Source organism: Nesoenas mayeri, assembly GCF_963082525.1.
Source record: "Nesoenas mayeri genome assembly, chromosome: 12".
In the NCBI taxonomy this organism is placed as follows: Eukaryota; Metazoa; Chordata; class Aves; order Columbiformes; family Columbidae; genus Nesoenas; species Nesoenas mayeri.
This window is the reverse complement of record NC_137547.1, coordinates 11,309,140-11,335,796: the sequence shown is the minus strand read 5'-3', so window position 1 is coordinate 11,335,796 and position 26,657 is coordinate 11,309,140. Positions and strand designations below refer to the sequence as shown.

Sequence of the window (26,657 nt, the reverse complement as noted above, 5' to 3'; positions counted from 1 at the left end):
GTTACATCTGAGCTTAACTTCACGGGACACATGCAGTGGCTTCTTGGAGGTCTTTATGTGGCCTCCAGTTTACCAGGCAGAGCTTGCTGACTGCTTCTCTCTAGAAACGTAATAAACAGTTCAGTATAATCAGGATATACAAACAGATCTTTGCCTTTAGCTTCTGCTCCAAGAAATTTCTTCTGGCCTTTGATAACCCCATTGTTACTACTTTGCATGTCCATGAAGACTAATTTGTAGAGCCTTCTGATAGTAGTGTGATTTACATGTGTGAAATGTATTTTCCAAAAGTATGTCTGTGGGCTTATAATGCTGAGTTATGTGAAAGTCCTTTTAGCAAATGTCTCTCTCTCTAGATATATATGGATTTGCTACACAGCTTTTGTGCCAACTAATGGCAATGAATTATATATTTAAAATGCCTCTCCCATTTATTAAGCTTAATGTCATTAAAAAAAAATTCTGAAAATAAAAATAAAGTTATAGAAGATCTTCTTTAACTTTTAACATGCTGTATCTTTTATCATGGGATGACAACTAGCTTAATTCACCGTAGTAATTCTCTTATTAAAAAAAGGCATGCTAAGCATGTTTTTCCACCAGAAAGTTTCTCTTAAATTCTCAGTATTTCATATCTGACACTGTGCTAAATGAGAACATGACTTAACAGTTGATATTGATTTGCATATCATTTTTTCATTTCATTTTCCTATTCAAAAGGAATCAGTGCTGACAAGTTAATGAACTCCAGCTACAAATACATAGATAAGCCGAGGGATAGGTCTAGTACCTGCCTTGTTCTAATTATGAAAGATTTTCCGTAGGTGACTCTTTCGTGTTCACTACAGGGAAACGGGAATGCTCTGTTCTTATAGTAACTGTCAACACAACAGACTACCCAGAGAAGTGATGTAGTAAGGGATGATTTACAGAAACCTTTTAGCAAGTCTAAATTCACTTATCCCAGCATATCGAAGTCTTTATTATTTACACGTGAAATACAATTACTTAAAATGAAAGTACACTAAGCCCTAGGGCTCTACATTTAGTAAGCACTTGTAAGACTATGCTGCATTATGTCTTCTGTTTTTTAAATTAACTTCTTGTATAAATTAATAGCTTTGGACAGTAGTAGTGGAGATTATTACTGTAGATCTACTTCTCTGTAGATTTTTCACTGAACTTGTTTGTAAATCTTTTGCCCTGATATACTGACAACAAACTTAACTGGTATCTAAGAAGATTTTCTTTTGTGTTTTGGATGTTATTTTAAATATATATTTTTGCAGTTACTTGTTTGTTGTTGTTTAACACAGATAAATTTGTGAGTCTGATGGAATTGATCTTTTGGCTGGTATCTCTGCTGTTTTGTGTTATAATCTGATCAAATCTGGTTCAGCATCAGAAAAAGCTGGAAATCCTTGGGTCTGTTTCTTAGTTTTATGGTAGGTTTTTTGTCCATACGACTTGAAGCTCCTTCCAGAAAGGAAGAACTGTAAAACAGGGTAAAATTGACCTCTACATTAATTGGTGCCAATCTATAACATGTGCAACCCTCATGTATTTGCTGTGCTGGTAGAGGATGAAGAGACCGTGGTCCTCTTCTGGGGTGTAGATTTACTAGAAGGTAATTCTCCACCATCTGGGAAGTTTCTGCCAGGCACTTTCTGCATTACCAGCTGTGATGCAGATAGTTAATCTGATCAGGGAATTTAGTCACCAAAGTCACTTGTGGACTTTTGGAATTAAAGACTTTCCGAATGTTTGTACGGGTTACAAGTCCATGAAGAAGTGGAGCGATGGAAGAAAGCGAAGCTGTGTATACTAGCTAGCTTGTGAAGTAAATGTCTGTGGTGACCTTAAAAGGCAGGGAACAGTATGTTTCATACTTCCCATCATAATTTCTCTTTTCAGAAGAACAGGGTGGAGATGGTTGTGGCATGCTGCCCTGAATTCCATATGCACGCTTTGCCAGGCGTTGCTCTGGCAATGGGAATAAACTGTTGCCTCTAAGGAGTACGCTGATGGTATTTTGCCAACCAGACAAGTGGCATAAACTGTGTTTTTGAAGTTATGCCTGCACAGTATTAGAAACTTGTTCTCCCTCCTACCCCAAAACAAACAAAACTCAAAACGCAGCTAAGGAGCACCAGCAACAATAATAAAAGTCATTTTTTTTTTTTCAAAACGTTTTTTCCCCAAATTATTATCACAGTCTTGCAACTGGATATGCATGGGTATAAGTCTAATGCAGGATTCAGTTCTTTGTCATTTAGTACTGTTCATATTTTCCTAACATGATAAAAAAGTAAAAAAAAAAAAAAAAATAAAATTTGATCTTTATTTCAAGATTAAAGCTTCAAAAGCTTAAGGTTTGAACTTTACTTAAATCTTTTGCAGAGGTTTGAAAAGGTATTATGTAATCATATCTTTCATTTCAGCTGTAGTCAGAAACAATACTATTGACACAGCATAAAAATATTGTTTTTATCATGTTTCTGTTTGTATCACAAGAGTAAATATCTCTCAGGACTTCTAACTGAAATTTGAAGGCTCAGGACATTTGTGATCATTTAAGATAAGCTTCAGACAAGCCTATAAAACCCCTGCTATTTGTTTTGTACACATGCAGACCTCCTCATGTTGGTGAAGTGTAGCCATAGCTGACATGAGCTGTGCACTCACTTGAAGTCTTTGTTGTTTTTAAAGGTAATGCTAGTTTCAGTGTTTTTCTTATATTTTCTTGGAAGGTTTAAATGTATTTGTCATGTAAATACACAGATTTAGTAACACAGAACTGATCAGTGTTCGTGATTTAATACAAAAATTGTGATGCTGGTGAATTAGAGAAAAAGAAAGTGTATGTGTGTGGAAACCCTGTCTGAGAGTGATCTGGTTGTAATCCCTGTACCTGTGCAGTAAACAAACTAATCTGAACCTGCAAACTTCAGATTGGTGCCTGAAGAAATACATGGATCCCTGAGATACCTGCTGGTTTTGCTTCATTATCCATTACCCACAGCTTTAATCTGAGCTTGTCCCTGTACTTAACTGCTTTAAAGATTCTTAACAGCATTGATAAACTGTGTTTTCATGCTGTCCTCTGGACATCTGGCTTTGGAAGAACGTGCCAAAGTTTTGAGTTCTACCTTAGTGGCTCTTTGCTCTGGTTTTGCAGAGTCAGCTACAGCAGGTGGCTTTGAATAATTTCCCAGCCAGGGAATGCCTGTCACCTCAAGGAGGTGGAAATAAATAGAAACAATATTGCCAGAATTACAAAAGTACAATGGGAAGGAATCCTGTTTGTACAAATTTTCTAGGAGAGAAACTGAGAAGACAGGTAAGGGATAGAAAAGATAAGAGTGGAGAATAATAATGAGGAAAAAGATGTCGCAGACAGAAGGGGTCATGAAAAACAGCGAAACTTTAAAAAAGCAGGTGGGGGGCGTGGTAAATAGATGGGAAATTTGAATTCAAAAAACAATAAAGGAATGTAAAAATAAAGCTATATCTGTTCCTACAGGTTTCCTCAAATTGTTCATGCCCCCTCCCTCTGTTTTAGTCTCTCTTTGCAGCCTGTAGCACGAGTCTCATAAAACTTTGCTAGGATTATAATGCAATACCGTGGCACCAATCTCTCTTGTTTATGTGTCCATTAGTTCAAAGCCACAGACAGGCAATTTATTGGGTATGAAAAATGTCACCTGTGGCACCCTCATTTGCATTTGAAAATTGATTTTTGTCACACTGGGGTTTTAGGACAACCTTTTTTGGCAGCCAACATTGCCACAAAGCATAATAAAAATAATTATGTGACCACAAAAGCAGGCAAGGTTCACTGTAAATTTTAAGTCTCTACAGAACTGTAGCTGGCAAGGCATTATTGATGAGATTGTGAGAGTTACCTGTGGTAATCATTCTTGATGATTTAATATTGACACCTAAACTTAAAACATAACTTGTGATTGCTGGCTAAGTGTATGACAACATAATGGTACTTGATTATGTTTAGTCAAACATTCCAGCACGATAGCAGAATATTAGAAATGTCAGTTGAAGAATTGATGAACTATTAATTAAGATTTTAAAAGTGATAATTACTGAGCTAAGGAATGTTTTTTAAGAAAGTGCTATAAAACACCTTTTGATGATCAGTTAAAACATGTCACCTACTTAGCGTTTTTTTTTTTTCAAGTGCTAAGTTAATTCATTTTCTGCTTCCTGATGCATTTGGGTCTTGAAGTCTGCAGGCTTTTGTGTCTTCACTGGTGACATGGTTAATGTACATGAGAAGATGTCACTGTCCATTGTGATACTGAAAAACCCTATTAATTATCAGTGTTAAGTTGCTCGAACACTTTCATTAGTTATTTTGGCAAAACAATTCCCCAGGGTGAGAGATATTTATATAACAAATTCCTCTAAAGCTGAATCACCCATAAATGGATTATGCAAACTTGTTTCCTTTCTTGTAGATAAATTGTTTTACAGCGATGTTCATTATGAGAAAGTTCTTTGCCCACTATAGTACTTTATCAGCACAGAATAATCTACAGCTTCAGTTTCAATGGTAAAGAGACACCATTCTTTTATATGAATGCAGCTTTTAATCTTAGCTCAGGATGTTGGTTCTTTTATTTTGTTATTTTCTGCCTTATTTAACAAACAGGCAAAGGATGGCGATTTTTAAGCTCATATTTCTTAAACCAAGTTTCTCTATGCAGCTATGAAGGGACCAATGTACTGTTGAAAATGGATGAGCATGATCTGGCTGAGAGGCATGTTACAGAAAGAAGGAAGAAAAAAAATGATTATTTGGTATTTAAGGAATGTGTAAGTTTTTCTACAAACATTGAAAGTATGCAGTGGAGAAATTTGGGTTCATTGAAGACTTTGTTTTTCTTAAAATAAAAATGTATGCCTTTGTTTTCTAATCAAATTCATATTTAGTGTTTTAGTACTTAATAACGTTGGCATTTGAATAATATTGAGAGAAGTGCTGAGGATGTGACACAACTTTTGGCTGGTGCTGTGAAATGTCTTTACTGGGATTTATGAGATAGGCTGTTAAACAGTACGCAAAGACTGTGCATACATATTTCACATTCATTCAATGCTGTTTCTGCCAGCAGAAGGATTTGATCTTAATCATGGGTTAGTCGTAGTCCACCCAAAACTAAGCCTGGTTTAAATCACGGGTGGCACAAATATTTTGCACTGATGTCAGGCTTCAGCTGCCAGGAACACTTGCTGTCAGTTGGGACCCACTGGCATTAGTTTCTAGCAGAGCTGCTGGCTTGAGAGGGAGTACCAGGAAAGTTAGTCAGAGACTTGACCTCACTAGTAGTGGGATGAGATGTGCTTTTGGCTATCACAAGTGTCACTAAAAACTCAGAGCCAATACCTTTGCATTCTAATTTTGCATTACAATTCAGGCAAAAAACCAGATATATTTTTTCCTTTGCAAATGGTTTTACTGTCCATCAGTCCTTGCAGCTTGGGTTTAAAAATTTACTGGAAAAAAACTACTGTTGTTTTCTAAGTATCTCTCAATTTTTTTACCAGTATTTTCTCCTTCAGGGTTTGTTTGGTTTGGTCTTCATGGCTTTGGTTATATTTTGAATGTAGGCTTTGTAGTTTATAGAAGTATCCTGGATCACAGTCTGAGAGTGTGCTCAGTAACATAGTTTTACCATATTTGGTTCTCTCCTACTGAAAGCAGCAGCCTCTGCTAGTAAAATTCTATATTTAGTTTTGAACCGATCGTTTTGCTGTTATAAATCATTGCATTCACAGAGAAGAAAAACCATTGCTATCAGTGGAGAAACGTTTAGGCAAATACAAGTGGCTCTTTTACAAAGTTAAAAGAAGCAAAAATGTGTGAGTTTCAATGTTTCTCACACTGGTAGTGTCAGCAGAAAAAAAAAAAAAAGATTCTACTGTATTTCCATATGGTCTACAATGAAATACTAGTGAATACTTTCAACCTTATTGAATGAGCTGTTACTGACAATATGAAAGATTACTCCTTTTTCTTTGCTTGCACAGAACTCTAAAAAAGGCAAATAATAATTGAATCTCCATGATTTTTTTTCTGACCTATCTACCTATGCTTTAATCTAGGAAAGTACTAATCCCTGGAAAGCATTAATTAATAGAAAAGGAACCTATTGTTTTGATGTAGATAACTGGTAAAATGAATTATTGCACAGGTACTATTTAATTCCATAGCAAGACTCTTCAAAACTTTCTTCCCATTCTTTATGTTTCTGCGAATGATCTTTTCAGCAAATAAGTTCCGTAGGCCATGCGCTCCACTGATTCCGTGCAATTTCTTTTTTTAAAAAATGTTTTATTTGTTTTTGCAATTCATGCCACTCGTTCTCCGAGTGGCACAGACATTACTTCCCCTGTCAAGTCACTCAGATCAGAGGTAACCTTTTTGTTTTCATCTTGTGCTGTAAATGTAATAAATCCTTGCCAAAAGCAAGTTTTGAATTTTATATCATGAAATTTACATTTCATGCTCTGTTGCTTATTCACAGAAGCCATCCAATCTGAAAAGAAAAATAATACCACATGACTTGTGTAACTAATACAGACAAATGTTTCTAAGCAACTGCTTGAGCAATCTGCAGATCAAAAATTACTCATCTGAGAAACTTGCGTATAATGGTAGATAATGTACTTCTTCACAGATTTCAAGGTCTGTTAATGGACGGTTTGTAAACTGAACCAGGGACAAAAATGTATCAAATTATGAATGCTGCAATATATTAACCTGTGTCTGGGAGATAAGTTCAGCAAAGTAAAGTAAAGAAACTGATACTGCTCTTCACTCTGCTCTGAAATGGTCAGGCAATAACAACTAGAACCTTAAGCACTGAGCTGATAGGTTGATTTTTTTGCAGTGCTACATTCAGATAACAAAGAGTAAGGTGCAAAGAAAGTTGAATAGCAGAGTAGAATTAATTTTCTTCCATTCCTTGGAAATTCTGAACTACTTAGAAGCAACATGCTGTGCATAATCTGATATACACAATGGGGCTTTGGTCACATTTTGAAGCAGAACATTTGCACTTGGCATGTGTGATGAGAACTGAAGAATTCATCTTACAAATTCATAATACCATTTAAATACAGTCCAGTCGAGATTCTGCTGGGGTGAGCTGCATGATTGATAATTATGAGGAGTAGTGAGATTTTGCTGATTTAGCTCAAGCTGTGAGAACTCAGGTTTTTAATTCTAGAATTCTCCTGTGTCAGTAAAGGCAACAGACATCACTTGTCTGACTTTAATGACTTTGGTGACTTTGGGAGCAGGGAAATGCATATAGATAAAAATAAAATTTATCTGACAGAACTGAACAGACATGAAATATGAACAAAAAAGCAAAGTGGAAACTAAGGGATGTGTAATACTCTGTTTTGGTCAGAGCTCAGGTTTTTGAGTGCATTTGAATGCATCACATCTTCTTTAGAAAGACACTGGATTATGAAACAAGAGACCTGAGTTAGAGGTTTTAGATCTATGGGGTGTAAATGCTAAAATAATGTGGTTCACTGGCAAGTCTCTGGAAGCAATTAGGCCAATACTGAATCTCTAACTTCTCTATCCTCTGTGAATGCTTTGACCTCTGGACTATCTGTCCCTATTCAGTCACTTCACTGTAGTCAGTGAGGAGCTATGGAGTGCTCCAACCCTGCTCTGACAGTTTAGAGATAATTATTTCTTTTAGGAGTCATGGATTTTGCTTCCCACTGACCGGAAACCTAGAGCCTTGGTCCATGGCCAATGCTACAAAAATAAGGCAGTAGGAGTGGCAGCGGAGTTGCCGAACAGATGGCACGCAGGATGGGAGGAACATTGGATCTCTCTTCTCTTGGCCAGGAAACTTGAATAAAACTTGATTACTTGGTGTTTGTGTAGGTGGTGACTGTTCGCATCCCATGGAGACACTCACTTAAAAGTCAACAGGTGTGAGGTAGGGAATATAAATATTTCTATGCTACTATAGCTGCAGGTTGTTAGGGCAAAATGCTCAGATGCAAACATATGAATATTAACGATATAGAGTACTGAACTATCAGCGTCACATTTAACATATTGTAAAGCTCTCCTCGACTTTAGTTTCAGCAGTTATAATCCAGAAAAAAACCAACCTTCAAACCATTGTAAACTATAACTTCTGCCATTTTAGGCTCTTTTTTTGTAAAGTATGCAATGATTAATATTGTTAGGAGCTTGATGTTACAGCTCATGAATCATTGATCTCTTCCACTATAGCAATTAATTTGCTTCTGATTCCTGCCAGGTCCACTCTCTGAATTTCCTGAATTAGACTTAATTGCCAACGTGTGATTAAGGAGAAATGTGAGAATCCACTGAGATGTCCAAGCCTATTTCTAGGGTCTCCATCTTGCTTGTTTAACTTTTCTTTCAGAAATGTTCTGCAAAAAAGATGAGTTTTCATTTCCCACACCAAAATAGATACAGCGAAACCAAAACAATGTTGCTATTTTTAACTAGCATATTTTGCAAGTAAAGTTTGAGTGCATGACTAGGTTTTTTAAGTGTCTTATTAGTCATACTTTTAAAAAAGTTGTTTTATTGTATGTGGATTTTTAGGTACCTCTTGTCAAAGTCAGAACTTCACCTGTGTAGTTTCTTTTTCAATAATACTACGTGAGTCTTTGAGACTGTTCAGACTAATGAATGGCTTAGAACTAAGGGGCATTGTCCTGCAAATTTAATTGGGTCGCTATTGGGGGAATAAATAACACAGGGCATGTTCAGGTCTTGTATTTTCATCTTTGACAAATGTAGTCAAAGTCCAGTACCAACTTCAGTACAACTCAGGTAGTAATAAGATGCTGTCCACAAGACACTACAACACTGACTTGTATCAGAGAATAGAATTCAGCCTCTGGTATCAGACAGTTGCTGTCTGATAATTTGTTTGTATTGAAAAGTAAAAATACAGCCCAAGTTGTGAAGTGGATTAATACACTACAATTTCAGCTCTTTGGACTCAGTTAATGCCTGTTAATTAATTAGTTCTGAGTAGCTGGACCAAGCGGTGAAGTGGATTAATGCACTAACATTTCAGCTCTTTCGACCAAATTTCAAATCCAGCTTGGTGACTGAGGAGTTTTGCCGAAGCCTACATTTAAGTGGGTGTTTTGTCTTCATCAGAGACAACCACTTCATTTGTCAGTCTGGCAACTCCTGTGTAGGAAAGCACAAAAATGCCACTTCTGTAGAGCACCATGCATGCATAGTCAAGTATAATAGAGTATATCCAGACTTTTTTTGTTGTGCAGATCTATGATCTCAACATAATGCATTCCTGCTTTGCAGTATTATGTAGCATATTATTTTTGCTCAAAGTCAATACAGCTCTGGTTTAATGGAAAGGGGGAAGGAAGCAGTGCAGGCACATGACTGCAACATCAGACTACATGCAAGGGTGTACCAGTACTAATGGAGAGAAAAGTATTGAAATTCCCTTCCAGTTAAACTGTCCTTGATTACTGCAACACAAAATAGACTTCTCTCTTAATAAAAGTTGTTTAGTTTTTCAGCATGAGGTAACTAGCAATTTTTTTGCAGTACCCACAACCAGGTCTCCTGTATGTAATCTGTGCTGTGCAAAGAGAATGATTGACCTGGGTGTGCCCAGCTGACTGCACATGCACAGTTTAGGTTACCGAAGCATACAGGGCAGGGTTGTAGGACATACAGTCAGTGTCTGCATTGTAATTTTTATGGGGTTTTGTGGAATCTCAGACCTAAGGCTGAATTCCTCATTTCCTGCCCTGCCCTGCCATGAGAATTTTATGAGATGAATGGGATGGGTCAGGATTAGTGATATTGAGAGAGAAGGAAGAGATGTTTAATGTGTGTATCTGTCCAACATGACTTGAATTAATTCACATTTTAAATAAAGACCTGCTTTAATTTAAAGTGAGAAACGATGACCTGGAAGCTTTAGAACCCGTGAGTCTCATGGTAGCTTAACAACAGACTTCTTGCTCTGCTCTCCTGCTTCTTGAACTGCTGCTTACACCATGCACACTGAGTTTAAAATGCCACAGTTGTAATTAGACAGAATTTATACATTATTTGAATTGGCTTGGGTGGCTGTGCATTGGGAAAATGGCAAGGAAGGGAAGAACAGGGTCCTGTTTGTGTTACGGTGGAATTTCACCAGTCATTCCATTGTTCTTGTCTTGAGTGAGTTGAAGGACCTGTAACCAGAAGCATTCCCAAATCTACCAAGGTTTCAGAAATTTTAACACTGACTGTGCTTTTGGTGGTGGAATGGAACTGGTTATCTGATAAAGATGGGTGAAATAGGTAAGTCTTGGAGTTCTAATGCCAAGATAGATGTTGCTTAAAGAAAAAGCCTAAAAATAGGAAAAAAATATAGGCTTTTGGAGTGGGGGGAGGAGAGAGGCAGGAAGGAAATTTGAGATGACTTCAGTTGTAGATAGATAGATAGAGTTGTATCATTGGTGTTCAAGAGAAACAAATTGAAAATGAATGTTAAGGAATTAATGTTTTCCAAAGAAAAATAAGACTTGCAGATTTAGATGTGGAGCGAGACAAAGTGAGGTGTGATTCGGGAATGTAGAAGGGTCACAGGAAGAACAGAAGGATCATGGAGAGTTTAGAAAAGAATAGCAAGGTAAATAGTCAATGTTTGGAATTAGATGAAGGGTTGTTTCAAAGGAACTGAGGGATAACAAGGAATAACAAGGAGTATGTGACAACAGAGCTTTAAAAAACTGTTGGGGAGCAGAACTGAGGTTTTAATTGTAATCACAGCTTGAAGCCTTGTAGGTAGCAGGAAGAAGAGTGTTTTATGCATCCATTCAGACATGGGACTGCAGATCTATTAAACAGTATACATGACTTCAACGTACAGCGTTATTGCTTTAGGGTGTCGTGAAATTGCTTTTGTGCAGCACTGTTATAAGGCAATGAGTTCCATAGCACTTGAGCAATCCAGAACATAGGTATAAAATGTGTTAGTTTTCTTTTGTATACTTGTAGCTGGCTGGCCTGCAGCAAGATGTAGAAAGCTGTTTTTCCAAAGTAGGACAACTTTCGCTTTGAACAAGATTTATTTTACATAAGGAATAAATTTTCTATATTAGAAACTGTCCTTATATCCCAGAAGTGAAACACTGAACAGCTTGTTCATGGCTGCTTGTGTTATTCTCAATTTGGAGTTGTCAATTGTCTGCTCCTGATCCACATATTGTGTGGCTTTATATAGGTTACTGCCCCACCAAAAAGGTTCATCTTTGATTCATTTATCATGTTCCGCGTGTTCTTTCTCCTTCTCACTCTGGAAATCAGAGTGTTTTCAACATGTGTGAAGCTTGCTGGGGGTTAAAGGTAGGCTCTCAAATTTTGAGTTCCTCCAATGTAAGAGAAGAAAGAAGTCCACTCGGTGGACTCAGTAGGAATATTAAGAGTAAAAAGTTCAGGCTTTGTGTCCATGCTGTGCAATGAGTTTTTCCAAGTGGTTGTGGTTAACTCCCCAAAGAATCAGATTTGTAAAAGGTTTTAATTGCTTTGGAACTCCACTATGTATCTAGTACTATTTTCAATAGCAGTTTGGTATTGAAGCCAATGGGATATAATTTCATTAAAAGAAAAAGAAAGCAAAAACCCCCTGTTTTCAAGGTGATTTTTTTATTACAGGACACTTTTCTTAAGGCTTACAGGCTTTGGCAATTGCACAAGCAAGTGCTTTCCTTATTTACACTACATTTATATTTAAGGTGCTGAAGGTTTGGGGACATCTTTAACAATTTTGAATTTTTTCTGGCATGCTGTAGAACTCTGGTTTTATTTGCTTTGCAGCCAGTGTAAGCACAGTAGAAATGGGGATAAGGGTATTTTTAATGGTGATAAGTGATGTGTTGTTAGTGTATCCTGGTGAAGACAGAGGCATAAGGTCAGGCACTGTCTTTTTCCTTAAGCCCATATTTGCAATGGTGTTTGACAGATGCAGTCAGTCAGCGCATGTTTGGTTGTTTGTGTATAAGGGATATCTCATTATATTTAATGAGCAGTGTGGAACCAATATGAGATTTCCTGAAAGAGAACCATTCACATATGGTTCAAAATGAAAATAACACTCACAAAATGATGGCAAGAAAAGTCTGAAATGTTAATTTAAGAAAAGGCACTTGGTTTTCATTTCTGTATTATTCTCAGAACAGGTAACTCCCATGGTTAATGTGTACAAAAGGAAAGTTAACGGCATTTAGTCCATTATAATCTTGGAAAAACTTTTCCCTGTCACAGAGTAAGGCAGGTGTGAAGAGAAATGAAACTTGTACTTGAATAGAAATGGGACTTTTCCATCACAAAAGATACTGCATAGGTTCAGGGCAATAATGGAACGTATCATTTCACAAAGCAAAAGTTCAGATTCATCTCCACGATAGTTGACATTTTGCCACATACGCATTACAAAGATACTTTAGAATAAATTAGCATTAAAATAGTTATGATTTACACATGACTGAATGATTTGAACAAGAATAAAATTTTTCCTAATATGATCTTGACTCCTCTAAAGGTAAAAGGAACCTCCATCATTAAAAATACATCTAGCACAGCTGGCTGAACGGCACAGTAGCAAAGCTCTAGGCTGAGATTACCAAGTGCCTATGACGTTAATGGGTATGTCAGTGAGCTGCCTCTCTGTTGATGTAGCAATTATAATGGTAGAAACACCCAATGTAATTAAATCAGGTTCCACCAGCAATTACCCAAATGGTTGTATCTGACCATGCTTCACTAGCCTGGAGGCTCATGTGCTCTGATGTACCTGATTCTCTTTAGCGTGCCAGACTTTAGCTGGGTTTGTTCTTTGAAGGTGTACAGTGTGATTTTTAGGGTGGCATTAACAGGCATTGAGGACAGACTAGTTTTGAGCAGATGTTTGTGTGTATGCCATTGACCTTCACAATTCTCAGCTTAATTAATTGAGTTAATTATTTGTTTAAACAGTTGTTCTTTAACTTACAAATTCCAGCACATTTCTTAAGTTTTCATATTATTAACAATGTGAGAAAGTATGTTTTTGTTTTGCCACGTTTTAGAAATCATTCATTACTAATGCTGCTGTTAAAAACAATATTTTGATGATAGATATAATGTACATAAAGCAACTAAGTATTACAGCACAACTGTGAAATTTCAGCTGAGAATTATATAAAAATTATTCTTCTGAAGTTGATCTGCATGCAGTTTTAATTTTTCAGTCTCATGTAATGATGTTATTTTGTAGGAAGACTGACATACCACTGAATACCACGTCCCATTTGCTATTTCAGAGGAATTTTGCTTGCAACAAGCATCCAATTAATTTTGTTTGTTTTTTGGTATTTGGGACTGACTCCATTTTGTACCATTGAGCTTAGTGTATAAAAAAAGTGAATGTCAAGAAAGTCAACCACTATTCTGGTCACCATAGTGGATTACAGTTTCCCACTCCAATGATGATTCCAACCCTTATTGTGATAAATCGATATCAGTATTCAGCCACCTTATTCTCATGACGAGTTCTAATGAAATTTTCTTTGCCAAGAGTAATGGTGCCTGCTGCTGGATAGTGACTTGGCCATTCATTCAAATATTCAAGTACTGCAATGCTTCCAAGAACCACTGGTAAAAAGAAAGAAAACCAAAAAAGAGTGGAAAGTTCTCAAGGGATCTAGGGAAACTGCAACTTGTGAAGCATCATAGTTTGGGCACACCGGCATCTTCCGATAAAGAACTAAACTAAACGCTGGAAAAATGAGGAGGCTGTTTGTTGCTTGCTTAATGTGAATAGGGAATCACACTTTGTTGCCACTGAATCAGCATATTGGGTGCTGAGCTATTGCTGTATTGATTCCATATCTTGAAATGGAATTTAATAAATTAAAAAACAGAATGTAAAAGCTGCTTATGGTAGGCAGTGAAATGATAGTTGGATTCAGATCAGATATCTGAAAGATAGTGATTGCAGATATGATATTGTGATAAATAGCAAAAATGAAGAACCTGGTAGGTTTTCTCTCTTACTATTTTGATTTAAAAAATAAAATTGGAAAAACATGTCATTTTAAGCTCTCCAGACTTCTGGCACTCAAATACTTGTCTGGAATCAAGGCTGCTACAAAGACATGGCAGGTACTATAGTCTTTGATCAGCTGGTTCCAGCAAAGATGGCAGAAAACTAATTTGTGGGTTTCACTTGTGTCAAGGGACAAAAGACCCCTGTTATAGTGCTAGCCTGATATTGTAAGAAAATCTGAGGGAAATTTACTAACTCTGTCTAGAGTAGTTTCATATCCCTTGTGAGTTGTTTCTTCAAGAATTAAATAGATGAATTCAGTAAAAATTATTATATACACACTATATTCACCCATGAGTGAGAAACTTTTCAGCGGTTTGACTGTTGAATCAGGTGCTAAGTACACATATAATTTCAGATTCCTTGGCTTCTGTCTTATACTGATTGAGGATCAAACAATAAGTTGCAGCTGCTTGGCATTAAGCAAAATGTTCTTTCTTTTTCTCTGTTCTTTACAAATGGGGAAATCATTATGATAACCACAAACAGAACTGAATTATTAAATGTGTTGGTGAAGTACTCTTGATCTTTTCTTCCTTTCTGTTCACCAGTGATGCTTTGGCTACTCATATAATCTGTTGTGTTCCCGTTAGACACCAGGGGATGATGAGAAAGAGAGAAATCATCATGAAGAAATCACTATTTAAAAACTAGCAGTGAGATTTGATCAACAGACAGTGTGAAACATACTCAGAGAAGGGCTTACATTTCTCTACCCAATCTGCAGAATCTTCTCCATGCAACGGACTAGTTGTGCTTAGAAACAAAAACACCCAAACAATACTATCTTCCCTTTTTTTCCTTTGTTCCAAAGACCTGCTAGGAAATCTGGATTTGAAGGCCTTAAGGTCCTGCCACCCTGCTGCTTGCCTTTAGAGCTTTGCTCCTTTGTATTAATGACTGCAGTGTTCACTCACTGAATATATTTTGGCCTTTTCTTTCATTGTTGGACCTTCTGGGAAAGTGTAAGGGTAACCCGTCAGGAGAAAGTGATGAATTAGTTGGTCATGTATCTATGACTACCCAAATTGGGAGTTCTAGATACTGAATAGTCTGAAAATACCTTTTACTCCTCAAACTGGTATTGAAAGAAATGTAAAACATTCAAGGTCAGGTTGGATGAGGCTCTGAGCAGCCTGATCTAGTTGAAGTTGTCCCTGCTTATTGCAGGGGCAGTGGACTAGATGACACTTAAAGGTCTTTCCCAACCCAAACCACTCTAGGTTAAAAAGAGATGTAAATCTGAATAAATGTCTTGCACATTTCCAAAGCGCATGCATCTCGGAGTTCTGCCTTACATTTTCATAAGGTGAAGGGAAATCACAAAGGCAGGAGTTGACACAGGTGAAAATTGTGATCAGCTGAGCCACTGCTACTGCTGAGTTAAAGAACTGATGTGACTAGTAGTCACTTTTACTGTCCTTAGAAACGTCACAGGCACATGCCAGCCACACTGTCTGCTGTGTTTAGAGTGAGATTTTGAAAGCTCACTGCTCTGCGCATTTGTGTTTGGACACAATTCAGCTCTTTCCTTCTTATTTGATGCTTCAAGTGTTTTTTACCTTGAATTTTCTCATTGATTATTATTAAGGGAAATTCTTTTGGAAGAGGAATTGAAAGACAAAAATAGGGACCCAAGTGGCCTTGTAGACTAAATAGAGAGAAGTGGGAACATCTCACATCAGGGTGAGCCTCGAAAAAGTTATGAAAATTGGCAAAATTGTGAGAGGGAATTCTCTGCATGGTTCCCACTGCTCTTTGCCTGTAATCTCTAAAGCTAACTGTTGTAGACTTGAGTTTCCCTTGCTGCGGTTTGTTGTCAAATTTGAAAAGCGATGCTAAAGTTGGTAGAGGTGGAACAGAGTTTTGGTGATGGCAGACCCATTAGATGGGAGGTACCCATGCAGATGGCAGCAGGGGCAGTATGTGGAGTTCTGGACCAATGGATATCCAGATTGTGCCACTAAAAAAACTCATGCAGCTGTGCAGTTTTATAAAAATATAGCCTAAGGATGTCTCTCCTTATGTAATAAAGCTGCAGCTATTAAAACAACAACACGGATTCCAGAACTGACTTAGAAACTTAGGTGTTTGAGTTTCTGTATTAAGAGAGCAAAGTGTGACCTGTAGGATGTAACTACCTTATTGAAATTAGACATTTAGTTCAATGTACAATTTCTTTTGTAAAACTGTCACGACAACCTGAATGAATAGTAGTGATCTGAATCTTTTTCACTTTCACAGTTCCAAGCACAGTACAAACAGTACCAATTTGTGTCAGTTTTTGTTGTTTATTTTTTTCCAAAAAGGGGCCTGGTCACAAGGATGACTTTGGGAGATGGGGAAAGCTATTTTTGACCTGGGTTGTAACAGTGATGGGAGAAGAGACTTTCAGAGACTGTAGGTGGAAGCAAAAGGGAGAGGATGGTCTCTGGGAACCTGTGGCTCATGCAGAGAGAGCACTGAAAGGACCAGAGAGCAGAAGAACACAGAAGGCAAAGGTGTGATGGACAGAGGTTTCTAGAGGCCAGAAGTCACTGCAAAGAGTTTGCTGCACCTCATAAAATGCTGAATTCCCTGATGCTCAGTGAGAACTAAATACTCCAGAAAATGCAGCAGAAAAAGGAAGGATTGTATATTAACGGCTTCTACTTTTGTTCTTTCTGTTACAGTAACATGAAGTTTCACCCAAGGAAAACACAAAACAAAACCCAAAACAAACACCACACAAAGAAAACCCACAACCAAAAACCAGACACCACATAAAAAACACCCTGCACAACCCTGAAAAATCCTCCTAGCTGATATTCTAACACCTGGGTTTTGGTGTCTATTTTTATTCTTAAGTAACAAACTTCTGGTGTTTGTTGACAGTTCATTAGGTGGGAACAGTCTCAGCAAATTTACCTGTAAGTGAACTAGTCTACAGGAATACAAAAATGAATATGGCTTGTCTACTGTCACTGTAATAAGTGCAATAACCTGACAGATTTAAATAAATAGTTTGATATGTTATCACTAATTGCTGGAAAACATATAATACAAAACTTAGAATCTGGTAGTTCATGTTAATTTTGCCTAAAGATGCAGAGAATGGAAATAACTGAATATTATTTTGAAAGTCTTTGTTCTTTTAATTTTTTTTAGGAAATCTTTAAGATAGAAGGCAACCTTGGAATTCCAAGACAAAAAAGGGCTATTTTGGCAACTCCAATATTAATTCCTGAAAATCAAAGACCACCATTCCCCAGATCTGTTGGCAAGGTAAGTCAAGGAAGAACTGGTTTCGATTTTGATATTAATGGATCTATTTGTTTTAAAATTTTATAATGGCTATCATGTTGGCATTAATATCCCAGAAAAAATTAAGAAACATAAAACTGAACAGAGGCAATTGTCTACAATCTTTTCTGTTTACATTGTGTAGACAGATGAAAATGCATGGCAGACTTAGTTAATTGCTTAGTTAATTTCTAGTGTCCAAAGACAAAATAACCCTCTGCAGATTTTTTCAGTTTTATTTTTTGTTGTTTGCAAAGGTCTGACAAAGAAGTGGAAACTTCTTCTCACATCTGCAGACAACCAGATAGAATTCTAACAGCCCATTTTCTAGAACTTCAAATAGATATACAGCTTGTATATACAAAATCATTAAAACTAAAATATCAATAGTTGTTCAAATGGCCAGTTAAGCATCAGAAATTGTAATTACATGAACATAATTTGCTTTTTGGCAGTTTTCAAACAGGGACCCCCCCTATACATTGCTCTGACTTCAGTAGGTGTTAATGACATGACGGCCTATAGAGCTGTGGAGTCTATTCCTAATTCCCACCGATATCATTGGTGCAGCTAAATGCACAGCTTAAGGGCAGAATTTTACTCTTCGATCGATGTGTAATTTAACCAGCTGGCACCTAGTCAGTTATTTTAATAATTAGGAAAGTTTATTTTCCTATCAGTAAAAAAGAGAGAATAATCTGTGGAGCTTTAATTTTCTTCCCTTTCCCTGTCAATAACTTATACTGTTCTCATAAATTTCTTAAGTTTTTCTGTCTTTCTGAAATATTTTTTAATGTGTCCTAAAGCTTCTAAAGCCATTTCTGAAATTTTCCCTTCACATTTCAGTGTTTGGGAATTAATGAGCAATAACTAAAGTAAATATTGTTGGTTAATGTGTTAGTGGTAAATAGTTAATTTTTAAGACTTATGTTGTGCAACTTTAAAGCAGTGAGAGAATTCCAAAGGCTACTTATATGCAGATTTATAGCCTTTCTTTTTCGTTGATTTATTTCTCCCTTCCCCTTTCCACCCTCACTGCTTGTGAACACTGAACTTTTGGATCTCAGGTAGTCAGAGTTGCTCTCTAGAAGTGCCTTCATCAAATATCTTTATTGGGAGTTCAGGATGCCAGTCCTGGTAACTGAAGTTCCTTAAGCAGAATGAGATGAATCAGGTCCTATTTCTACTTAAATATTTTCCTACCATCTTGTCATCTTGCTTTGTTTTTGTTCCTGACATGCTAGTCAGGGATCACAAGTGCGTTACATGATGTACAAACACAGAAGTGTAAAAGCATCTGGCAGCCTGTTTTTCAAAGGCCCTAAGATATACCTATTCTCAACTAATGTTTAAATTATAGCAACTGCATATGATCAGCACCTTGAAATACTTTGAGCTGTCATCAGGGTTTTTTTTTTTGTTTTCCAATATATTTCTATTTTAGGTACCTAGACATGAGTAATTGAGTTATAGTCTATTGCAACATAGAATGTATATGTATCAAGTGAGACAAAAATTTTAGAGATATTTTAAAAATGTAAACAAAGTATTCTAGGTCAGCTGCAGTAATTTACAATTGAATGCTTAATGAAGCATGAATAAAAAGGTTTGGAGCCTCAGACATACTGATGCTACGGAAGAGAGTCTATTGTTCCCTGAGTAAAAATTTGGTAGAAGTCAATGCTGAAAATAAAAATAATTCTTTTAGGTATTTTTGACATGTACAGATCTTCATCGGATAAACCAGAAGCAGAATAGTCTCTACTAATCTAGGAAGCCTTACATACCCAATTCATGCACTTGTTTCAGATCCTTCGCAAACTATAGAAAAAGTTGATCATCTGCCTCGTTTAACTTTACATGTTTATTGTGAACCGTATGTAGCTTCATTAATTTGAAAAATTCATTTAGTTGCCCAGTTCTAGGAGGCATGAGAAACGAAAGTATTTCCTCTTCCACAGTATTTAGGGGTTTATCTTCAGAAGTCTCAACAGGGCTTTATATGGAGTGATGAATTACGGCTTCTGAGGTGTATGAATTTCTCTTGAACTTGAACTTTGCCATCTCTGGTCTGTTGTAATCACTGTGAAGGGATATTGCATATGTATTTAGTAACTCTGGTTTATATAGTGTTCTGGGGAAGAGAGAAAGCATACAGAAGCATGAATAATCTGCATGCTGTAGAATTTTTAAAATGAGAAGGAAGAAGAAAGCAAATTACCAGTGTAGTTTATTCGTCTGTCCTGCCTCTTGCTTTCTAACCCCTGCTATGCTGCCTGGAAATGCACAAGGTTGTTTGGAAGTGATTGCAGCAGCCACCACCAGCTGAACTGCTTATTAGCACTTAGTTGGGAGCAGGGCAGATGTATAAAAATAGAGCAGGGGGAGAACAATTAATTACATTTTATTTTACAATTAGGAAAGAAAAAACATGGGGATTTTAGAGGACTTTATTCATTAAGGCTTGTTAATATAATTCAGGAAGGAGATATTGCACTGGACAAGTGAAAAAAAGTGTTTTAATTAATTACAAAAATTCAAATTAGTTTTTAGCTTAACAAGGAAGTACATGTGTAGAGGCTGTTCTCTGTGCTGTTACTGGCTTTCCGGCATACCCATTTAGGAATTAGATTATTGACTTGCCATTTTCATACCCTTCATTAGGGTATCTCTTAATTAAATAACTATCATAGATGTACTGTGCTTGTAGGTAGAGGCATCTCACCTTTTAGCAGAACTTAAGCTTTTTCATATTATCTGTCCTTCATTCCTGAGGGAAAACAGTGAGATGAAGATATTTTAATACAATCTTGATAATATGGGCCTTTATGACCAGATGGCCCAGGCTACAACTGTTGACTGTTATTGATGTGGTTTTTTACGTCTTGCTGATACAGCACAGGGATACAATCTTCAATTTTTTGTCTCTCTCCATATGTTACTTTTCCAGTTTATTTGTCCACATCATGTCAAATGAAGTACAAGTCAGTGGGATGCAGAATTATCTTGTAATTATAGTGATAGGTTATTCACCACTACACTATGGAAATGTTTTCTAAGACTAATGTAAGAGTGGTGGCTCCATGCATCTATTTGACAACCTCTAGACACACTTTGACTGTGGTGGTGAATCACATGATGGTACTTTTTGAATTTGGATCCTTACACTAATGCAGAACTCAAAGTGCAGGAAGGTAATTGTGGAGATGGCCAACAAGTTCCAGCTTTTCCAGGCACTAGGAGAGAAGGACATCTGCAAAGTGAGAATGTTTTAATATAGGCTGAAACGATTTCTATTGATTTTATTGATGGATATATGATGAATTTGTTATTCTATTCTTTAATTTAAATGAATTGTCCCTCATAAGAATGAGTATTTTAATTGTTGACACATAAGATCTGGATGCCATGAATGGCTTGGTAAAGATTGGCAGGACATTCTATGCTCAGTGAAGACGAGAAGACAGAATTACATGAGAGACTTTGTAGGAAGCTGCTTAATGACGAAAAAACAAAACCTCATTTTTTGCCAGTAGGAGAATTTTTTCCTTTGTTGCTTGGCTGTTTAGTCCTTTTGGAAGGAGGGAGTGTTTGTTCAGATATTTTGCATCACATACTCTCTGTATACTCTCTGCCTCTGATCTGGGCTGATAGACCTTTAGCTGCCAAATGACAATTAGATGGCAGGACTCACCAAAACAAAAGCTCAAGAGTAGAAGTGGTGCAAGCTAGAAAACAGGATAGAAATATTTAAGATCTCTGCAGAGGTGATTTTTATTTTTCCTCCTCTGAGCTGTGAATTTAAGTCAAAGAGAAAACACAACTTGTCTGTTAATGCAGCAATAGAAAAAAACCTGAAGAGAGGAGGAAACAGAAGATAAATGGCTGGAAAAGCTGCTGGAAGCTTATTATTTTTGAGTGGCTATCTGATTGAGGCTATTTATGTATGATAAATTATATGCTTCACAGAAGTGTTAAGTACTAAAGATGCAGCTTGAAAAAATGCCAAACTTCAGGCAAAAGTTTGAAAAGAAGATGATAGAATTGTCAAGAGATATGATCATGATCCACCGACCTGTGAAGAGAACCTAGAGAGAAGTACTGTAGATTAGAGGAGGATATTTGAAAGACAGCAAAGTAGCAAGAAACAGTGGAATGAAAGCTGAATTAAGAAATGTGTTTGTTCTACTGGAAAATTAGGCAGAAAATGAGGGGAGGAGAGACAGAGTCTAAAGAAGTGGAGGAGGGAATGTACCTAGCTAGGATGGGCATCCAAGTCTGGAAGATAATGGTGTACGCTACCAGAAAACAGAATTATGTGCAGAACAAAGGAGCTATACCTAAAAGAGAGAGATCTGTGTGACTTATCAGCTTCTCATTTGGTAAAAGTCTGACTCTCAGTTGTTGGTTTGAATCTTCATGTTAGTTAGTAAAAGTGGTGCAGAAGCAAAATAATACATTTCTTACTATGGAACTAGAAGCGAGTCTGAGGTCTACAGGAAAAAAATCACTGGATTTTTTTATTTTTAATATTCATTTGATTGTTTTCAAATCGTCGCCACATCAGATGTAATGATCACGTTGTTCCAAAGAGTATGCTCAGAAAAGAGGAGGTGGTCATCAGCAAGAATTCTGGCTTGTCCAGGAGGCAAGAATATTTTGGTGACAGCTGGAAAAGTTGTGCCATCAGGAACATGTTGGAATGTTTGGCTCCTGGGAAGCATTGTAAGGTGAGGACCTTTTTCAGAGAGTGGATGGAATTACTCAGGTACAAGGAATACTGATTGCTAGAGTATGTCTATCATTGTATACAGGAAAAGACATCTACAGATGAAGATATATAAACAAGCAGCAAAAAAAGAGCAGTAGATAGATGCACAGAAAAGGGGAGAAAAAAAGGGTGTTGTTGATGAATAGCACTTGGGCAATAAAGACAGCCTTAATAAATAAAGCTCTTTCTAATCCAGCAAGAAAAAGGGTTGTGATTAGAGAAAAATCAAGTTATGGTACTAACACAGTGAGATTGAGCAGAAAAACATACGAGCTCAATTTGTTCAGCCTAGCACAGTGTTTTCTGTAAATCTAGAGTGTAGTTATTTAAGTGAAAGGAATACCTTGGTGTAATAATTAATACATTTTGGCATAAGATTAGAAGAAAAGTTTCTAGTCCCCAGAGAAAAGGAATTAATTTCCAACAAAAGTGCTGAGAAGGGAATACAAAGTTTGATAAATATACGATCACAGTTGCATAATACAGCTGCTTCAGATCCTGAAAGAACCAACACCGAGAGGTTTCCTGCTATTCTAGTGTTCTTGAAAATGTGTAATACCCTGCTGAGCTGGACCCAAATGGATCATTGGAGATGTCAGAGTTTAACATCTGATCAAATTTGTGGCTTGCGTGAAGGAATGGCACACTGCTGACCTTCATGGAAAAATACCAACCTACCTCAGCAATGAAAGTAATGAAATGAACAGCACTCCATTAAATTAAAGAGCTTTCAATGCAAGTACGTGAATTATTAAACTACAGCATATTAATTTTCATTAAAGAATATGTATTTGATGTCCTAACAAACCATTAAGGGAAAACAGCTCATCAAATTTATCTGTCTTTCTGAAAGGTCTCTCTTCAAACTCCTTTTTTTCTTTCTTTTTTTTTAAAAAAAAAAAAAGTCAGTCACGTAAACAATTCCAACAGACTACATTTGATCTCTTTAAGCTAACAGAATTTTAGTGGAAGGCCTTGTTAAAATACCCCTGTTTACTTAAGATCTTTCAAAAGAATTACCCCTGAGCAGCAGATGCCTTGGAAAACAATAAGAATTTACCATTATTTCTCAATGTTTGGTGTCATTAATAAGAATAAAAGAATTTTTAAACATTTGAGGAATACTTTCTAATCTAGTTACTATGGTTACAAGTTTGTTGGAGATAAAGCAGTTCTATGGCAACAATGGAATTAAATTTTCTACCCAATATTGAAATATCCAGTACCTAATTTCCTGCTTCATAATAAATCATGCTAATGACCTTAAGGAGAGCACCAAACAGAGAGATTTTATGCTCTGAAGGTGCTCAGCAGAGTACATTACATTTTAACTGTCACATTGTTTGTGCTAACTTTGATCTCAAAAGTTCGTATCTTAAACTGTGTTGCAGATGAAGGCAGAGGGAAAAAAGTCAGTCCCTGCCAGTAAATTGCCTGTGTAAAGTAACTAAGATGAAGTAAACCCCTGGCAACTAATTTTTCATTGGCACGCTAATTGAATTTTAGACTCAAGTTGAAGGAAAATGTTTAGATTATTTTTAGATGCAACAGCTATTTCATCTAATGATGCCTAGTGTTAGAAACCTTTCCATAATGTGCCTTTTTTGTTTTGTTTTACTTTTAATGATTAATTATAGTCATCTCTTCAAAGACAAACACAAAGAATCTCCCCCAAACTCCAGGCCTTTTCCAGCTTCCTCAACCCAGATAACCCCCAGGCTGATGTTTCATGTAGGGTATGGTTCTGTACCTGGTCTTACTGAGCACACTATGAATAGGGAGCACCATGGACAGCACCAGCCAGGAAGCCCCTTCTAGGGATAAAGAATAATAGTTATTAAATTGCCATTCCCTAACTTGGTTCTCTGTGGTTTTCATGAAACTATAATGATTTTTTGTTAATTTTCATCTTTACAATCTTCTGAGATGATTCTATATCCTGAGTTGACTAATGGAAAGTTTTTTGTTATCCACCTTGGCTTTTATTTGTCTTGGTTTTCTTATTTAATGTGTGCTTTTGAGAAAACCTTGGTCTCTGCATTCTTAGTAGAGCCAAATTTTAAGCTCAACAAGATGTAGGGCCTAATACTGTAATCTCAGATTAGCAAAACAGGATATTTGAGTCCAGGTTTTCTGTTTGCTTAGTATCTTTAATTTGTAAAATTTCTGCCTACAAATCTACTTCCAGTAACTCTTTTAAGTAGGGTGACAAATGCAACAGACTTATCCAGCATTACTTAGCAGTGTGGGGTGTTAATATATTAGTAGCAAAAGATGAGATCTGCAGAATATAGAAGTCAGTGGAGAGAGCATGACCATAGAGCTTCCTTTAAATCAATTAGGATATTTATTTGATAGCTGTGAATCGATTCATACTGCTTCAGATGCAGTCTGTTTGTCATCTGATACTGTACGTTCTCCATCCAGTCATTTTCCCGTTCCATTCCAAATTATTTCTTTGGTTTCCTATTAAGCAAAGTCAGTTGTTAACAAGTGTATAGTGTAATATAAAGCAATATCCAAATGAATGACATTTTAGGAAGAAAAATAACTTATCCCTGCCAATTTACAAACTAAATACTGTCATACTGTCAACCCTGTTACTTCCATTAATGAAAGCCTTTAATAAAGGCATTTTGTGGGCTGGATTGGCGACAAATTCTATATTACTAGCTGTGGCTTGTTAAAGTGATATTAAGATGCTTGGCAGAGTATTTCCAGAAGGAAAGATGAAGTGTGTTATACATGGTTCATCTGTAAGGTGGAGTAAATAGCTGTCACTCAGGGAACAATAGTCATTTTCTTCCTTCTGACTAACTGCTAGATCTCTTCAATGATTACTAACTCATTTTAAGCTTTTTTTGTTTTCTTTTGCTCTTGGTTTTATTATACTTGGATGATTCTTCTGAATTTTTTGTCTTGCATTTTAGAGTGATGTATAGTAACAGATCAATAGTATAGGTGAAGGAATAAATAGGATGTTAATGTTTATAATGACAGCTGTATTTTAATTCAGTAAACAGTTTTCCTTCTCCTTTCCAAAACATCCATTGCCCTTTTCTAACTGCCCTCTAAAGGCAGCTTTCTTTTTTTTTAACCTCAACCACTTAGTTTGCAACCCTATTTGTGAAATTCAGAAGTGGACTAAGTCGTTTGTAGTCTTTGGGCCAGAATCACAGAATAGTTTGAGGTTGGAATGGATGTTTGGAGGTCATCTTGTCTAAACCCCACTGTTCAAGCAGGACCACCTAGAGCGGGTAGCCCAAGACTGTGTCCATAGGGCTTTTCAATATCTCCAAGGTGGGAAACTCCACGGCCTCTCTGGGCAACTTGCTACAGCGCTCAGTCATCCTCACACTAAAAAAGAATTTCCTGAGGTTCACAAAGAACATTCTACATTTCAGTTTGTGTCCATTGCCTCATGAGATCCATCTTGAGCTTTCTCTTCTCTTCTCTAGGCTAAACAATCTCAGCTCTCTCAGCCTTTCCTCATACAAGAGATGTTCCAGTCTCTTAATCATCTTATAGCCCTTCATTGAACTTCAGAATGTCCATGCTTCTCTTGTACTGAAGAGTCCAGAACTGAACACAGTGTTCCAGGTGTGGTCTCACCAGACCTGAGTAGAGTGGAAGGGTCACCTTCCTCGACCTGCTGGCAGTACTTTGCCTGATGCAGCCCAGTATTAAACTTCTTTGTGGCAAGGGCACATTGCTGGCTCATGTTCAGCTTGGTGTCCACCATGTGAATCCATGCTGACTATTCCTGATAATTTTCTTGTCATTAATGTGCCTGGAACTGGTTTCCCATGGACTCAAGGATATCCTTAGTGGCAAAATTCTGCTCTCTGTAAGCCTAGGGTGATAGTGAGCTTGCTTTTTACTTTTCTCCCTCTCCTTGGGATCCTGAACTCCACCATCCCATGGTCACTGCAGCCAAGGCTGCCTTTGACCTTCACATTCCCAACAAGTCCATTGTGTTGGCAGGTTTGATGTCCATTTCTTCCTCGCTGGCTCCTCTGTCACTTGGAGGAGGAGGATATCATCAATGCATTCCAGGAACCTCCTGGATTGCTTTTTTGTCCTTTCAGCAGGTATTGGGGTGTTTGAAGTCTCTCCTGAGAACCAGGACCTGTGGACCTGAGGCTGTTCCTATCTGTCTGCCAAAGACCTCATCCACTTGACAAAACAACTTTGGCATCTTTGCACTTTGAAGTGTATAATGAGGATATCTTTTTCCCTTACCTTATTTAAAGACGAGCTGATGTCTTTTATCATAGTTAATAATATGTCCTTTGAAGTAAACGTTCTATTCTATTGACCTATTTTTCTTTCAGAGTCAAATATGTAAAAATACAAATTATTTCATTGTAATCAATGATCCATTGTTGAACTAAAATTTACATTTACAAAAATCTCCAATTTCCTTTTGCTTATCTTTTGAAAAGAACATTTTAATT

General features: G+C 36.9%; 1 protein-coding gene across 1 annotated transcript in view; it reads left to right on the top strand.

Annotated features, from left to right (window-relative positions):
* Positions 1–26,657, top strand: part of CDH13 (cadherin 13) — a gene marked incomplete at both ends in the record, with an annotated part of 462,319 nt that overhangs the window by 172,879 nt on the left and 262,783 nt on the right. Inside the window, one exon of the mRNA XM_080352001.1 lies at positions 17,295–17,411. Coding sequence (XP_080208127.1) covers positions 17,295–17,411 — 117 coding nt within the window. The remainder of the gene's footprint in view (positions 1–17,294; positions 17,412–26,657) is intronic.